Genomic DNA, 18076 nt, shown 5'->3' on the forward strand with positions numbered 1-18076 from the left:
TGTCATGTGTCCAAGAAATAGTGACCAGGATGGTGAAAGGACTTGAGACTATACCAAATCAAGTCAGCAAATATACAAAGTACCTGCTGCCTGCCAGGCACTGTGCCACGTACTAGGGCCATAATGAAAGGCAAAAGGTAGTCCCTTCCCTCTCTCAAGGAACTCACTGTCTAATGGAGACAACATATAGACAACTGTGCACAGAGGGACCATATCCAGGATGAATTGGAGATAATCTCAGAAAGGTTGAGGACAACTCAAATTAAGGACAACTGGGAGACGTTTCTTACCAGTAGGTGGGCTTTTGGCTGAGATTGGAAGGCAGCCAGGATGCTAAGGAGATAGAAGAAACAGCTTCTTGCTGTCACAGAAGTAGTAACCAAAGTAATCTTCCTGTTTAAAAGTATTCTAGTGATGCTTCTGTCTCAGAAAACTTGGTTGTGAAAATAGCAGACACTTAGAATGCCTTCAGAGCATGGCAGGCCCTTTCAGCAAAGGCCCCATGTGATGCCTCTGACTTTGGGTATGCTTTTAGTATTTGTGATTATTCCAAGCACTGTGATTCAGTGGTTTTTCCGTACAGGGAGTGAGCCATTTCTGTCTTTGTTGTGAACCAGGACAGGTTTTTACAGCTTGAATTGGTAACCTGTGGCTCCCTTTGTTTGGGCTTTATTTGTCAGTAACTTGGATGTGGTTAAAGATGATTATTTGATGTACAGTTTATAGGGACAAGGTTGTTGGCTTGTCTGCTTCTGAAGCAGCATGGTACCCCAGAAGGCGTTGAACCAAGTGCCACTTGTCCCACATTGGGCTCTCGGTGTGATGGCCTTGGGAAAGCGTCTGACCTGCGGGCTTCCCGCTGCCTCTGATGTTCAGCCTTCTCCTTCGTCCATCTTGACGTGAAGTTTCCCTTCTTTTTGAAGACAACAGTATGCACAGGTGTTGGCGCAGCAGCAGAAAGCAGCCCTTTCATCCCAGCAGCAGCAGCAGTTGGCGCTGCTCCTCCAGCAGTTTCAAGCTCTGAAGATGAGGTGGGTGCTCAGTATTCTGTAGAAAAGGATCCATTTTTGTTTTTGAAAGGGGGGAGTAAATGGACAAAGTGACTTATCTCCATAAAGAATTCATCTCAATCTACTGTACGAAAATTATGAGTGTTTTGGGGGTAGGAAGGCCAGTGGATGGATGACTTGGAACAGGCTTACAAATCAGACTCGCCCTCTTACTGGCCATGCAGGCATTTAGTGATCATATTTTTGAGTTTCCCCTGGAAAAAACAAAAACCCTTTTCTGAAACAAAGATGGACTTTTCAGGCTCTGCCGCCTAGGTTGGAGCTGAACTAAGCTGGGCCAAAACCTACTTCTCATGCACACTCTTGTTACATATTTTCCATTGTTTTTCACATAAGGGAAAGAAATATTTTACATAATGACAACTCTTAGTCATTTATCTTCTAGAATTGGGCAGCTGCTAAGACTGGCAAGGGATTCAAAGATAAGCTTTCTTCTTCTCACAGGGGCCTAATCTAGTGCAAGACTTTTGTATACAAGCATGAGGAAGTCAGTGCTAGCCTACACAGAGCATGGTAGAACTGGAAGTACTTCTTTGTTGGCTCCACAGTGATGCTGTATTGTATTTTTTTCTATTTTGCAGAATATCAGAGCAGAATCTGATTCCCTCCGTTACCAGATCTGTTTCAGTTCCTGACACTGGCTCCATTTGGGAGCTTCAGTCAACAGCTTCCCAACCTACAGGTAAAACCTTAGTCTTTGTCACCCACTGCTGCCATTCCTGTAGTATGACGTAGGAGTGATGTTTTTAAGAAATTATCAAAAGGAGTTTTAAATCATTTCTTTTCTTTTTTTTTTTTTTTTTAACAATTTCAAGTCACATTTTGCTAGTTTGATGAATTTCCACAAATGTTAAAAAGTATGAGGCTAAGACTCAGTGTTTCCAACAGAAAAAGTACAGTTTGGTAACATTGTGACTCTTGGATGTCTACCTCTTTGACATTTGCTTAGCACTTCTGGAGACAAAGGTTACATCCAGTGTGGAAAGGGATCTTGATCACCCTTCATGTCTTCAGAGAGAGTAGAATATTCAAGTTGTATTCATGCCCTAAAATATTCATGCCCTTGTGGCATTTTACAATTTATGGTAGCTCTTCATGCTTGTGATTACTTTATTGCTGGCAGACACACACAGTGGTGAATTTACACTGAGCTGGGTCTCATTGGAAAAATACAGAGTAATTTCAAACACCTTAAGTTTTTACCTGAAGAAATATCTGTCTTGTTAGCATCATGATTCTTCCAGTGATACTGTCTGGTTGTGACTCATAGAATGTTAGTCATAGTCCCTGTGGCCTTGAAGTCATTGGTTCTTAGAGGGCAGTGGGCAGGTTCCTGGTGGCCACATGCAGTCTGTACCATCTTCCAATGGAGACAGACACAGAAAGGCCTTAACAGTTACCTTCCCACACAGCTAGATGAGAATGTTCTGCTTCATCGAGAGTACCCCACTGTGTTAAGACATGTAGTGGAAGGCTTCTGGCCTTGTGGAGGCTTTATAAAGGACTGGAAGTTGGTTCATTTAGCACATGTCTGTACCACTTGAATGGCCCCACAGATTCCTTGATGCAGATGTGAGGCAGTGGGGAATACAGAGTCATGCAAAACCAAGGGGAAAATGGGAGAGCTGTGGTGTTGGTTCCCTGGAATGTTCCTGCCCACTTTCTTCTGAGCTACCTTGGTGTGACCTAGTCCTGATTTTTCAGGATCCTTATTCATTGTGGATTTTGAGCTTTTCTCTTCCCAGAATCAAAGCAAGGGCTTCCTAGACTATTTCAAGTGTGACAGCGTTGATAGGGATGAGGCAACAGGTTTCATTTCCTCCAAAATACAGACTAGATCTGTGTGATGAATGGGCTTGCCTGTTCAATTTCCTCTGGGGTTTATTTGGTTGGTGATCAATGTGTATTGTAATCACTGTCATTTTTTCCACATTTTACAGTCTGGGAAGGTAGTAGTGTTTGGGACCTTCCTCTTGATACTGCGGCTCAGGGTCCAGCTCTTGAACAGCTTCAGCAGCTTGAGAAGGCTAAAGCCGCCAAGGTCAGAGACTTGTTCTTCTGCAGACAATTTGCTTCCACTGCACGCCTTTTCTGCTTCATTCAGTTCACGCATCTGATTTTTTTCTCTCTCTTCCTCCCTCAAACAAACAAAAACTGTCTCTATCTGCTGCTTACAGTGGCCAAAACACTTCCCCCCAAAAAACAGAAAGACCCCTGATAGAACTGGAGTAAAGATGATCCGTTTTTGATGAGACCTCAGTGAAACTTGGTGGCTCTCACTTTGCAAATATAAGTAAATTGTTTGTGCCAGGAAAAAATTATCATAAACATTAGCACTACGAACGTGTTACTTTTAAAGTACAATAAACCTGTTTTTAATGGTTTTCTATATACCTTTAATCCTAAAATAATGTAAAGATTTTTGACTCAATAATAGGATCTTTGGCATGCTCAAAAGATTGGGGTTTTTAGGTTTGACTTTATGGTAGTAATTTGCCAAAAGCTGGGTATTCCTCTATAAAACAAACTCCTTCTGGTTTCCATTTCTCCATTAACTCCCCACTGTCTTTGTCAGGGCTCAGAACTTAGTTTGACCCCTCCCCCAGAGTTCTCAAATTGTGATCTTTGTCATTGGATCTATATCTTCAGCCTCCATACTCCCCTAGTCCAAGCCAGGCCTGGCCCAGAGCCTCCTCCATATATGCCTGACAAGTGGGGGTCCCCCATCCTCTTTTGGAATGCCTCTAAGCTTCCTGGGATAGTCCTATTCATTCCACTCTTAGATTGCTCCTGTTAGGTGTCTAAACATGACTAGAAGCTGGTTGTGGAGCATGTTGTGATTAAAGTTGTGAAGTTGGGCATGTGTCAGGGATGCATGTCTTAGTTGTCCTCTCTGGCCAGTTGTTCCTTTGTGGTATGTAAAAAATTCCACGTAGAAGCTATTTTGCCTCTGTATTGCAACGGAAATGATTGTTTCTGTAATGGTCAGTGGGTGAAGGCTTTGTGGGGAGGTAAAAATGGGAAGTAAAGATTAACTGGTTATTGTAGAAAAGCTTCAGGCTATTTTCACTTTTCGTTTATTGTTCCTAAAGGAGCAAATAAGAATTCTGGCCAAGGGTATCTAGTGAACAGGTAACAGAAGTGGCACCTTCTTGTCTCACTTCTTTATAGTCTATTCATGTGGTTTGTGTCCAGCTAGAGCAAGAGCGGAGAGAGGTGGAGATGAGGGCCAAACGAGAAGAGGAGGAGAGGAAAAGGCAAGAGGAGCTCCGCAGGCAGCAGGAGGAGATCCTCCGCAGGCAGCAGGAGGATGAGCGGAAGCGGCGAGAAGAGGAGGAGCTGGCCCGAAGGAAGCAGGTGAGGAGGTGGCCCAGAGCACCGCCATCTGAGACCTCATGGAGCTGTGAACTTGGCAGTAAATGGCTGGATACATTGCTTTCCCTGGCTCTTGAAAACTGATGAGAAAGAGACTCATTTACATTTTATGTGTAGACAGAGCTTTTTTTATTTCAACCAAAATTTAAGAGTAGAAAGTTTTATTTTGAATCATCCAAGAAGATATGAGAACGTTGGTGTACTTTGTGTACTTTCTTGAAAATTGTGGCAGAAAAGTTGTTTGAATCAGTTCAACTACACAATGTCTGATCATTATCAGCAACTCAGTATGCCTGGCACGTAGTAGGTGGTTATTAAGTGTTTATTGATTGACTGATTATTCCATTTTCTTTTTCTCAGTGTAGGTGAGGGAAATGAATGGAATGATGACCAGAAAGAACATGATTTATGAAACCAAAAGGGCAGAATTAAGTAGATAACTGTCTACTACTTTTATAGCTAAGGGATTAGAAACCCAATAGCTGTTTAAATTGAGAATTTCTAGACTGTAAATATACCATGTATATCAACTAATTTTTACTGTTGGTTTGGTTTAGTTTTGTTTGAAAAAAGAAAGAGTAGCCAGTAATAACATTAGTTACATTAGGGTTGTTCAAAGAGGCTTATAAATATCTCATTTGTTATATTAGGAATCTAAATTTAATTTTTTTAATTCAGAAGAAGAAACTCAATACAACAAAACACATAGTTGTGATGGCAAAATATGGATAAGAGATGGTCCATTCCTTCATGAACTCATGACCTGGATAAGTGTCTTTCTTACATGCAGTGACATAATCGGTGCAATAGAACAGTGTTCTGGCGTCCGGGGAAGCTTCCTTGAGGCGGCAGCGTTTAGCTCAGGCACCTGAACCAAGGGATGCATGGGATTGGAGGGGATGAAGAATGGCCAGAGGAGGACATTCCAGGCAGAATGAGTAAAGACAAGAAGCTGGGGGCACATAGCTTATTTTAGAATGTTCAGGACTAGTTCAGTTGTCTTGTTTGTAACTCAGACTGGGACTAGTTATTGAGATATGGCCAGCTGGGAGAGAGTACAGTGGGTGGGGAGAGCATGTTGGCAGCCTCCAGAGGGCTTTTCCTTTTAGCCTTCTCACACGCACATGCACACACATACACACATATGCACACGCGTACATGCACGCATGTGCACACACTAGCAATTTTTTACTTTTTCCTGCCTTCTGTCCTAAACTAAAGTGATACTGTCTCACAAATTCAGCTACTGATTTTATGCTACTGATAGGGTCATAGCATCAGAACAGTCTTTTAAAGCTGTAGATAACCATCACACACTCTGCCTAGTGTCATCCATTGTCTCCCAAACTCTTCATCAACAGTTGCCAGCCAACTACATTTGTGACCATAGGTGACTATTAGAAAGTTCTCTTTATCTGCATCCTTGAAGCTTCTGTTCTGTGATTGGAGTTGGGGTTTCTAGAGCCACATAGTATAACTCACGTTTTACATGTGAACACTCAGACTGGGACTAGTTATTGAGATATGGCCAGCTGGGAGAGAGTACAGTGGGTGGGGAGAGCATGTTGGCAGCCTCCAGAGGGCTTTTCCTTTTAGCCTTCTCACACGCACATGCACACACATACACACATATGCACACGCGTACATGCACGCATGTGCACACACTAGCAATTTTTTACTTTTTCCTGCCTTCTGTCCTAAACTAAAGTGATACTGTCTCACAAATTCAGCTACTGATTTTATGCTACTGATAGGGTCATAGCATCAGAACAGTCTTTTAAAGCTGTAGATAACCATCACACACTCTGCCTAGTGTCATCCATTGTCTCCCAAACTCTTCATCAACAGTTGCCAGCCAACTACATTTGTGACCATAGGTGACTATTAGAAAGTTCTCTTTATCTGCATCCTTGAAGCTTCTGTTCTGTGATTGGAGTTGGGGTTTCTAGAGCCACATAGTATAACTCACGTTTTACATGTGAACACTTGATGTTGGGAGGTAGGCAGGCCTCTGTAGGCCTCACTATGCCCTGTCCTGAAATCTTTCTCACATAATGTGATTTCTAGTCCCTTCATCATCCTAGTTATCATCCTGGGTGTATGTCAGTTTCTCAGGGGCCCTAGAAGGGAACATCCTCCAGATGTGTTTCAGAGCAGCACAGCATGTTCCTTTCTTGCATCCCTTTTCTGGAGCCCACAAATGGCATTGTCTTTTTGGCATCCACTCCAGCCTGTTGGCCCATGTTGATCTTACAGGCCATACTTTCTAGTTCAAATTATGCTTCTTCTACAAGGCTGTCCTGCAGTGGTCCAGCCCACATACGACTTCCCTTTTTCTGCAACTTCATTCCTTTCTTTGAAACTATGGTCCCTCACATTTTTTATGATCTGCTCTGTCTTTTTTTCAACCAGAGAGTAAGCAGTGCAGGGACTCTTCTTGTATTTGTGTCTTGCCTTCAGTACCTATCACTGTGTTCTTCATGTTTTAAGAGTTCATTAAATATTTGCTAAATGTTCATTGTCATCTTCTCCCTTCTTCCTACAGTTCCATTCTTATATTTATTCATTGACTTTCATCTATATGTCTGTCTCTGTGCCATCTCCAGATTAAGTCCTTTTCAGTTATATATCCAGATATGCATTTTATCAACAGAATTCTCTTCTAGGTATCTCATCAAGACTAATCACTCGACCCCCTTTAATGTACCAGGAGCTTTGCTGAGTGCTTCCAAAAGGAAATAATTCCTGTTTCACATTCTGTCATGGGAGATCTTGGAGTGTGTGTGTATTCAGTAAATAAGTTCCAAATGAATATAAAACAGTTGAAATACTGGGCCATTAGGGAGGCTGGGCACTCACACTTGGAGGAATTGGGCTCTTGTAGAAAGTGGCATGTGAGCTTCATTTTAAAGGAAGTTAACAATTCTATGAGATGGGAGTTAGGAGAAAATGTATTCCGGGCATGGGTGGGTGAGGAGTGAGAAGGGGGAGACAAGCAATGCAGAGGCACTGAGATGGGAGATGAAGTGTTACGTATGAAAAACACACATGCCTGGTTTGGTTGGACAATGGAGTGTACAACTTAGGGATGGTGCTGGAGAGAGAGACTAGGACAGGTTTTCAGGGGCTTCAGAACCAAGACAGCTGTTTATATCTGACCCCAGAGGCATTAGGCAACCACTAGAGAGTATTATTAGGAGGGAAGTGACATGGGTCAGACTTGTTCTTAAGGAAAGTGACTGCTTGATACGGACAAGGAGGTGAGCAATTAGAGGCCATGGCCACAATTCAGGCACAGTGGGCAGGACTTGAACTCAGTAGTAACTGTGAATTAGGGAGTAGGGCCAGGATATGGGAGAGGTTGTTGATGTAGAAACTGAAGGGTTTGACAACTGATGAGAGCAGATTAGAAATCAAGGATAATGTTAGGGTTGTAAACCTGGGAGAGGAGAAGAATAGGGGCATCTTGGATAGAAAGATGCATGTTTGGTCACGGAGGATATTTGGGGGGAAAAATAACTTCTGCTTTGGAAATGCTGAGTGTGAGCTGTGTCTGGGCTGTGCTTGTTGAAATGTTCAGTGGGCAGGTGCGTGGGTCCCGAGCTCAGGAGAGAGACTCTGGTGGCATAGAGGTGATAATTAAACCCTTAGTCCTTGATGAGGTCACTGCAAGGGAAGAGGGCCAAGGCAGAGCCTTGGAGAATACCTAGAGTCAGGGGATAGGATACAGATGATAAACCAACAGTCAACTGACTGGAAGAATAGAATTGAAGGAGAGCATTGTTACAAAACCCAGAGAGGGCAGAGCATCTGAGAGTAGAGAGAGGCTGTTTAGTAGCATCACGTACATCAGAGAGGTCAAGAAAGTGGAGGCCTGAGAAAGAGCCCCTGATTTGTCCAGTAAAAGACTGGTAGTGCCTGTGGACGGAGCACTTTCAGTTGAGTGATGAGGTCAGGAGCCATGCTGCAGAATGGCGTAATGCCAGAAATGATGTGTGGCACTGCCTTGGATGAGTGGCAGGAAGAGATTGACATTCTCAGTTTCTGGGCCACATTAGGAGGTTTATGCTGCAACTTTGTGCAAATGCCCTGGGTTACTTGTATTTAAAATAGGGCTTAAAAATACAGGTGGAAATAGTGGCTGCTACAGGCTTTAAGGGGCAGCTTGAGGCTTCTCCACTTTGTGCCTGGGAAAATTTTGTGGTTCTTCTTCAGTAACACTCTATGTTTCTTTATTACAGGGAGAATTCTCCCATGAGACTTAGCATTCCTCCAAGATTCCTTTAGCATATTCTTACAACATCAGTACAAATCCTGCTTCACTTTGGCCTTTTGTTAACAGAGCAAAGACTTCCCTTGAACATCCTTTTGTTCTTCAGGAAGAAGCCCTCCGACGCCAGAGGGAACAAGAGATGGCCCTGAGGCGCCAGCGGGAGGAAGAAGAGCGCCTGCAACAAGAGGAGGCGCTGCGAAGACTGGAGGAGAGAAGACGAGAAGAGGAAGAAAGGCGCCAGCGGGAGGAGTTGTTACGGAAGCAGGTGTGCTTGGTGCTCTCAAGGTGGGGGGACGCTCCAAGGAGGGGTTCCATAGAACGGACTCAGCCAAGGAAACTGAACTGGCTGTTAAATGACAGTTAGGATTCATTAGGTTGCCAAGTGAGAGCTAGAAGGACCTTCGTTTTACAGGTGAGGAAACTGAGGCCCAGCGGTTTGTCCAGGATCACACAGGTCATAAGCAGCAGAGCTGGCATTTGAACCACGATCCGCCGATGACATGTCCAGGGCTCTTTGCCCTGCTCCATGCTTAGTACAGTGCTTGGCACAGTTGTCATACAGTTGTGTCGGACTTTTTGTGACCCTGTGTGGGATTTTCTTGGCAGGGATTCTGGAGTACTTTGCCATTCATTTCCTTTTGCAGTGGATTAAGGCAAAGGAGATTAAGTGACTTGCCCCAGGATCCCACAGCTAGGAAATGTCTAAGGCTGAATTTGAACTCCAGACCCAGCACTCTTATCTACTGAGCCACCTAGCTTTTTCAGTGCTTGGCTCATAGTAGATCCTTAACAGTTATTGACAAACTGATTCCATGTTGACCAGCAAAATATACCCCACGTTTATTCTTTCTCTGTTATTCCTTAAGTGTTATTTTCTAGGATGTATTGTGATAGGAACTTTTCAGTGTAATTACTTTTTAAAAATATGTTTTATTTTTAATTTATGGAATAAAATAAGCATTTCCCTAACATAGTATAATTTTAAAAAGATGTTTGCACATAAAACTGCAAATCTCTTATGTACAACTTGCTATTCCATATAAAGGCATCATCACGTAAATTTTTTCCCCTCCCCCCAACTTCACCCCAGAGGTGGCTACCATTAGACACAAATATGTGTATGTATGTCTGTGTATGTATATGTATAAAATCATTTTGTTCATACTTCTGTTTATCAGTTCTTTCTCTGGATGCAGATAGCATCTTTCTTCATATGCCCTTTGTAGTTAATTTAAATGTTTATAATAGTCAAAATGGCTTAGTTACTCCAAGCTGTTCTTAAAGCAGTATTGCTATTACTGTAATTCATTGTTCTCTTGATTCTGCTCATTTCACTCTTCACTATTTTATTCAAGTCTTTCCATAAGATCATCAGGCTCTTCTCTTACAGCACAGTAGTATTCCATCACAATCACAGACCACAACTTGTTCAGCCATTCCCCAGTTGATGCATCCCCACAATTTCCAGTTCTTTGCCACTATTAAGAGAGCTGCTATAAATATTTTACAACAAATAGGTTCTTTTCCTTTTTCCCTAATCATCTTTGGAAACAGACTTAGTCGTGGTATTGCTGGGTCAATAGGCAGTTTAGTAACTCTTTGGGCATAATTTCAGATTGCTCTCCAAAAGGGTTGTATCAGTTCACAGTTTTCCACTAACAATGAATGTGTCCCAATTTTTCCACATCCCTCTAATACTTGTCACTTTTACCTTCAATCATTTTAGTCAGTCTTACAGATGTAAAATGATAGGCTGTTTTAAGTTGCACTTCTCTATTCAATAATAATTTAGAGCATTTTTTCATATGACTATAAATGATTTTGCTTTTTTCATTGGGAAGCTGTCTGTCCGTGTCCTTTAACAACTTACCAGTTGGAGAATGACTTGTATGCTTAATTTGACAAAGTTCTTTGTATATTTTAGATATGAGATATTTATCTGATATACTGTCTATAAAACTCTGCCCCATCCTCCAATTTCTTCTTTCCTTCTAATCTTGGCTGCATGTGTTTTTATTTATATGAAAACTTTTTTTTAATGTAATATGATCAAAATTATCCATCTTACACCTCACTCTGCTCTCTCTCATTTATTTCTGAGTTGCTCATCTATCCATACGTCTAATAACTAATATGTTCTATGTTCTTCTAATATCCTTGTAATATCTCCCTTTATATCTAGGTCTTTTATCAATTTGACTTTGGTAAACAGTGTAAGATACTGTTCTAGGCCCAGTTGCTGCCATACTGCTTTCTAGTTTTTCCAACAATTTTTACCAAATAATGAATTCTTATCCCCAGACCTTGAGTCTTTATACTTGTCAGATACAAGGTTACTATATATTTATTTGCTGCTGTAAATTATGTGTCTATTTCCATTGCTCTACCTTTCTGTCCTTAGCTAGTACAAGAAAGTTTTGATAATGACTGCTTTATGATATAGTTCTGATACTGCTAAACCTTCTTCCTTTACATTATTTTTCATTAGTTCCTTTGATATTCTTGACTTTTTGTTTTTCCAATGAATTTTATTACTTTTTTCAATTCAGTAAAATAATTTTCTGATAATTTAATTGGGATGGCATTAAATATATAAATTAATGTAGTAAAATCATTTCTTTAGTGCATTCAACAGGCATTTCTCTAGGTGCTGATAAATTTGAGTTGTAAGTCATTGTATGCTTTCAGGTTTACAGTATGAGACTCCAATCTAGTTCTTCTACTAACTGATCTATTTGTCTGATGTTATTGCATTACTTAAATTATTTGGAAAGCATATTGCTTGGAGTTGTGTGGCTTTCAAAAGCTTCTCCTGATCTGTGATTCTGTGTGAAGTCATTTTTCTATAAGCCTGCAGTTAGATATATGGATTGAATAGTATGAAGAGAGAGTGAAAGAAGAAGTGCTTGAAGTGAGTCCAGTATTGGAGCTAGTTCAACAGGTCAGTGACTTATCAGGTGGAGAGACAAAATGATGCCATAACTGGACACCATCTTTTGAAGTAGAATTTCATTCAGAAGTAAATGCCTTCCGACTTGAGCCTCTTAGTTGCCTAGTTTAAACTGGGGATGAATTGTTTCTTATTTTGAATGACACTGGAACACTTTAGAGTAGCTAGAAGTTAGGTTTGAAATGAACATGTTTTTGACAACATGTGCCTCTTAAAAGTGACCCGGATTTGTTCATTGTTCTTCTCCCTTTATCTTTCTTTATGGGAAGGAAGAGGAGGCTGCCAAATGGGCCAGAGAAGAAGAGGAAGCCCAGCGTCGGCTTGAGGAGAACCGATTGCGGATGGAAGAGGAGGCGGCCCGGCTGCGGCATGAGGAGGAGGAGCGGAAACGCAAGGACTTGGAGCTTCAGAGGCAGAAGGAGCTGATGAGGCAGAGGCAGCAGCAGCAGGAAGCCCTGCGGCGCCTGCAGCAGCAACAGCAGCAGCAGCAGCTTGCCCAGATGAAGGTGAGCTGTCCTTCCTCCAAGGAGAATGGGGTCAAGGCTAGGTCTTTGCCACCAAAGAGCTTCCAATTTAGGAGAGCAGATAGGAGGAAGGATTTCCTTAGAAAGGAAGATGACAGATGAGCAATACTGGGTCCTTGGAGCTGCAAGAGAAGGAGCAGGACAATCCTCTTAGTAGGGAAATAGTCTTAGTCATGGGGATTTTAGGCATCTGTGTGTAGGGAAAATAGGTTGGCAGGGGGGAACTTTGTTTTAAGGGAGTGGTGGTTGGTGGTTGTTTTTGAAGAGGACCAAAACGACATCACCATGATAAAGTGAAATTTTGGTGTGTCCCACTGTGGCTGACCAGACCAATACAAGCTCAGAATGCTCTGCCACAGGTTGGGCACGGATAGTCTGTGATAATATTTGGGGTGGATATCCCAAATTTGCACATCCTACATTTCTTTTGTGCTGTCTCAATTCTGCTTTGCTCAAAGAGCATAGCACTCTTTTTGATGTGGGTACATCCATGCTGAGCGGTCCTGTGCCAGTGTCTCCCATGTTGCACAGTCAAATCCAAAGTTCTTGAGAGAGACCTTGAGAGTGTCCTTGTATCTCTTCTTCTGACCACCATATGATCCACCTGCCCTATGCCTGGGTTCTGGATAGTGGACAGTGCTCTTGTGCCTTCCCAGTCACCAGTGGAGTAAAACAGGGCTGTGTGCTTGCTCCCATGCTTTTTAGTATGATGGTTTTAGCCATGTTGTCAAATGCTTTTAAAGAGGATAAACATGGCATGAAGGTCAACTACTGTACTCATGGTAAGTTCTTCAGTTTGTAAAGGCTACATCCAAGACCAAAGTGGAGGGAGTATTGGTGCATGATTTTCTATTTGCAGATGACTGTGCACTCAGTGCAGCCTCTGAAGCTGAGATGCAGCTAAGTATGGATCAATTCTCTGCTGCCTGTGCTAATTTTGACCTAATAATATCAAGAAAACACAGGTGCTTCATTAGCCCCACCACCACACCATCCATATGTGGAACCATCAGTTACAACAAAGGGAGAAGTTTTGACTACTGTGGATAAGTTCACTTACCTTGGTAGTGTACTACTTTCCAGGGATGTACACGTTGACAGTGAGGTTGATGCACACATTGCCAGAGCTAGCTCTGTGTTTGGGAGGCTCCAAAGAAAAGTTTGGGAGAGAAGAGGTATTAAACTGACTACCAAACTGAAGGTCTGCAGAGCTGTTGTGCTGACCTCATTGTTGTACACCTGTGAAACATGGACAGTCTACCAGCGCCATTCCAGGAAACGGAATCACTTCCATCTGAACTGCCTTAGGAAGATTCTGAGGATCACCTGGCAGGGTAAGGTACCAGACACTGAAGTCTTTGCTTGAGCTGAACTGCCAAGTATTCAAACTATGCTTCAGAGAGCACAGCTCCGATGGGCTGGCCACGTTGTTTGAATGCAAAATGTACACTTGCCAAAAAGACTATTTTATGGAGAACTCTCATGGGGCAGATGATCACATGGTGGTCAGAAGAAGTGATACAAGGACACTCTCAAGGTCTCTCTCAAGAACTTTGGATTTGACTGTACCACATGGGAGACACTGGCACAGGACCACTCAGCATGGATGTGCCCACATCAGAAAGGGTGCTGTGCTGCTCTATGAGCAAAGCAGAATTGAGACAGCTCAAAAGAAATGTAGGATGTGCAAATTTGGAGTATTCACCCCAAATATTCACAGGGACTATCTGCACCCAATCTGTGGTAGAGCACTCCAAGCTTGTATTGGTCTGGTCAGCCACAGTCAGACACACTGAAACTTAACTTTTTCATGGTGATGTCATTTTGGTCCTCTTCAAAAATTAAGGACAGCAACCAATGCCCATGATGGTTTGGAAAAGGGTTAGATGTGCCAGTGAGAATAGTTAGACTTCCACTGATCTTATGGTGGTGACCTGATGAAGGCTTGTGGCACTGAGAATGAAAAGGAAAGAATTGCAGCAGAAGATAATGCTATTGGATATATAGGGGCGAAGGAAAGGGTCAAGATGAAAGGCTTTCTCTACCGTGGGTTGACAAAGAGAATGACTGTACCATAGATTTAGAAGGAAAGGTGCTGAGACTGATGAATGGATTTTCTGTGGTTGGCGTCTAGCAGACATGGAGATTGATTGGTCGCTAGAGTGGTGGGAATTGAGGTGATTAAGATGAGCTCTCCAGGGGAAGGAAGGAGAATTGGGGCCCCTTTGAAGGAAAAGTTGCTTTCTTCTAAAGAAGCCAAAATATCTTATAAATATTTTTGTACATGTAGGTCCTTTTTCCATACATGATCACTTTGGGATACAGCCCTAGAAGCAGTATTGCTGGGTCAAAGGGTATATGCACATTTTTGTAACCCTTTGGGCATAGTTTGGAATTGCTCTCCAGAATAGTTGGATCAACTCATAACCCTACCAACAATGAGTTAGTGTTCTAACTCTCCCACATCTTCTCCAACATTTTGAAGCCAAAGTATCTTTTAAAAAAAAATTTTTATCCATCATAAGGTGGTGTGTGTCATTTTATGGATAAGGAAAAGGAAAGGAAGCAATTGAATTATGTGAGAAATCAGTGGAGGAGTTTGAAGGCTCTGAACAAAAGGATGTGTTTTGAAAAGAATGTGAGGCCAGTTGTACATGTACAGACTTGAAAAGTATAAGAGAGTGAGAGCAAGTTTGCTGCAGGCCCTGGAGTTGACTCCCACCATCCTTTTTTCTGATGAGGAAAAGTGCAATGAAGTGCAGTTGTGCTTTGTTGGCGATGGCCAGCTTTACTCATGTTTTTCCCTTCTGCACCCCTTCCCACACCGTGCAGCTTTTGAAAAGAAAATTAGCAAAAGTGCATGATTGACTGCTTCATGTAGTAGCATCATGGTATAGTAGGAAAAGTACTCTCCTGGGAGTGTGCAGGCCCTGCTTCCAGTCCCAGATTCTGAGTTCCCAGTTGTGTAACCATAAGAAAGTCACTGAACTTATTTGTCCCTGCGTTGTCTCACCTTTAAAATGTGTATCATAATGTTTTAGCTGCTAAATTGAGTTATTTTGGAACTGTTGTGCATGCAACAAGACAGCATGTCAGTGTGCGCTGCTCTTCCTACTATTTAGTGAGCCTCATTTTCCTTATCTGTAAATGTGCTCACAGCTGCCTCACAGGATGTTGGCAGAACATAATTCTACATGTTTGTCATCTTATTACTTTTTTCTGCTTTGAAGAATCACACCTAGCATTGACTTCTCAGTAGAATGTTTTGTTCTTGTTAGGGAAAGACAGGATTAAAAGTAAATAGTTAGATTGTTGAGGTTAAGATCAGAGAGTAAGTGTTCACATGGATATATATATCATTTTAATATGGGAATAGTGGATAAAAGATCCAGGCAGAAGGAACCATTGCAATCAGTGTGCAGCTCTCAATACACATCTCATTGCTTCTTATTCAAAATTTCAACCTCATTGAAAATCTAGCAATCAATAAGTATTTATTAAGAGTCTGCTACTCTGCTGTACTCTGGGGTACCAAGCCTAAATGGACATATTTCCTGCCCTGAGGAAGCTTCTATCCTCTGGGGTCCTTTTCTTGTCAGGACTGTGGGAGAGAAGTGTTGCCCAAAAGAGACTTGACAGTGTCAGCTGCCTGAGCAGCCCATAATTTTACACCAGTTGGAAATGCTTGGTGCATCACTGCTTTGTGGGGCACAAATAAGTGACTCAGTGTGCCATCACCAGCAGGTAGATGGATTATTAAGTGTCAGATTTGTCTTCAGTCAAACAGTCTGCTTTGGGCACCTGGTGTCAGGATGGAAAGTGAGCAACAGCATAGCAACATTATCCCTCTTCTTCTGTCTTTTCCATCAAGTAAAATCATCTTCAATTAAATGGGTAGATTTATAGGCTTGAAGGACTTGGAACCTATCCAAGATAGATGAGGAAGGAGAGCCACACAATGGAAACCATCCAGCAACTTTAAAAAATGAGGTCAGATCTGTACATCTATAGAGCTTGACCTATGTGATTGGCAACACTGTGTAGTTTATGAAAACTTAAAAAGGAGACAGTGACCACGCAGATCCTTTAGCCTTTCTTTAAGAATAAATCAGGCCAATAGAGTTTACATTGGGCAGATCATGGAAGTGCACAAACCATAGGAAGACATTGGATAAATGCCATTTTGGAACAATCAAGAAATAGGGGCTGGATGATCATGCAGCTAGGTAGATTTAGAGGAGAAGCAGGCTGCTAAGACCCCAGGAGGGTGGTTTGATTTTTACATAAAGGCATGACTCTGACCAAATCATTTCTCCTCTCTAGGCCCAGTTCATAAATAGCATCTGTAAATTCAGGGGTAGCTGGGGAGGAGCTGGATTAGATGATCACTAAGGTCCCTTTCCTTCTGTGATCCCAGTGGCCTTCCTTTTGGGGCTCTTAGCTCTGTGCTCTGTCTTTAAAAGCATCTTTCAGTGATTTGGATAGAGGCATACTGCTTGTGAAAACTGGAGACGACACAAAGCCAGGATAGAAATAATATGGAATAACATAAAGAGCCAAAAGACCTAAAATTGTAATTTGTTAATGAAAAAAGCAAAGTCCTGTACTTAAGTTTAAAAAACAACCTCTATCACTCCAATACAGAGGAGACTTGGCTTGACAGGATTTCTAGCATTTTATGTCTAAAATGGCTGATGAGCTCTGATTATGGATTGAAAAATGATGACCAAAAAAAAAAGTCTCCATTTCAATCTTACTAGGGATGAAGTCCAGACAAAGGGAGACATTAGCCCTATGGTGTTCTGTACCTCTGGAAGATTATGTAGTAAATTGGGCTGTGTTTCATAGGATGGCACTCATCATGGCAAGAGAAACTAGAAATTATGTGAAGAAGAATTTTAGGAGCTGGTCACTTGAAGAATGTGAGAATGTTGTGTTCAGATAGTAGAAACTGTCCCGTCAAAGAGGCTTTAGAGGACAGTTCAATTACATTAAAATTTTAACTAAGAATAAGAAAAATTTCTGATGATTAGAATGCCTTAAAAAAATGAAGTAGATTTCTTTGTGATATAGTGAGCTCTTCACCACTTTGAGGTGGAAGGAGAGGCTGGGGGACAACATGAGAAGTTGGACTGCCAGTTCTGATGCTCTTTTAAATCAGTGGAGGGCATAAGGTAGATACAGCAAATTGCTTGTGTTGAATGTTTTAAGCCTTGATGTCTTATATGGTGTCATTTTATTTTTGCTCAGCTTCCGTCTTCTTCCACATGGGGCCAACAGTCAAATTCTGGGGCCTGTCAGTCTCAGACAACACTATCGTTAGCAGAAATCCAAAAGCTAGAAGAAGAAAGAGAGAGGCAGGTTCGAGAAGAGGTAAGTCCTCCAAATGGAAAGTGCTCATTGGTCAGCCAGGTTCTGTGCCATATTCTGGCCAAGCCTTAAAGACTACGATTGTCCTAGTTGTTGCAGCACAGAATCTGGGGGGGCTTAAAGTGGTACATAATTTTTTTTTTTAAATTTAACTTTCAACATTCATTTTCACAGAATTTTGGGCTCCAAATTTTCTCCCCCCTTGATACCTCCCCCCACCCCAAAACACCGAGCATTCCAATTGCCCCCATCACCACTCCGCTCTCTCCTCCATCATTCCTCTCTGCCCTTGTCTCCATCCTTTCCTCTGTCCTGTTGGGCCAAATAACTTTCTGTACCCCTTTACCTGTATTTCTTATTTCCTAGCGGCAAGAACAGTACTCGACAGTTGTTCCTAAAACTTTGAGTTCCAACTTCTTTTCTTCCCTCCCTCCCCACCCCTTCCCTTTGGAAGGCAAGCAATTCAATATAGGCCACATCTGTATAGTTTTGCAAATGACTTCCATAATAGTCG

At 42.0% G+C, this 18076-nt stretch overlaps 1 protein-coding gene across 7 annotated transcripts in view; it reads left to right on the forward strand.

The window, feature by feature from the left end:
- The window catches only part of GIGYF2 (GRB10 interacting GYF protein 2), a 169022-nt gene that overhangs the window by 127266 nt on the left and 23680 nt on the right, over positions 1-18076 (forward strand). For all 7 annotated transcript variants that reach the window (XM_072640524.1, XM_072640519.1, XM_072640522.1 and 4 more), the window contains 7 exons: positions 924-1031; positions 1652-1752; positions 3011-3111; positions 4266-4427; positions 8825-8983; positions 11938-12174; positions 17443-17565. In XM_072640524.1, the coding sequence (XP_072496625.1) occupies positions 924-1031; positions 1652-1752; positions 3011-3111; positions 4266-4427; positions 8825-8983; positions 11938-12174; positions 17443-17565 (991 nt within the window). The remainder of the gene's footprint in view (positions 1-923; positions 1032-1651; positions 1753-3010; positions 3112-4265; positions 4428-8824; positions 8984-11937; positions 12175-17442; positions 17566-18076) is intronic.

This window comes from Notamacropus eugenii, chromosome 2 (genome assembly GCF_028372415.1).
Source record: "Notamacropus eugenii isolate mMacEug1 chromosome 2, mMacEug1.pri_v2, whole genome shotgun sequence".
In the NCBI taxonomy this organism is placed as follows: Eukaryota; Metazoa; Chordata; class Mammalia; order Diprotodontia; family Macropodidae; genus Notamacropus; species Notamacropus eugenii.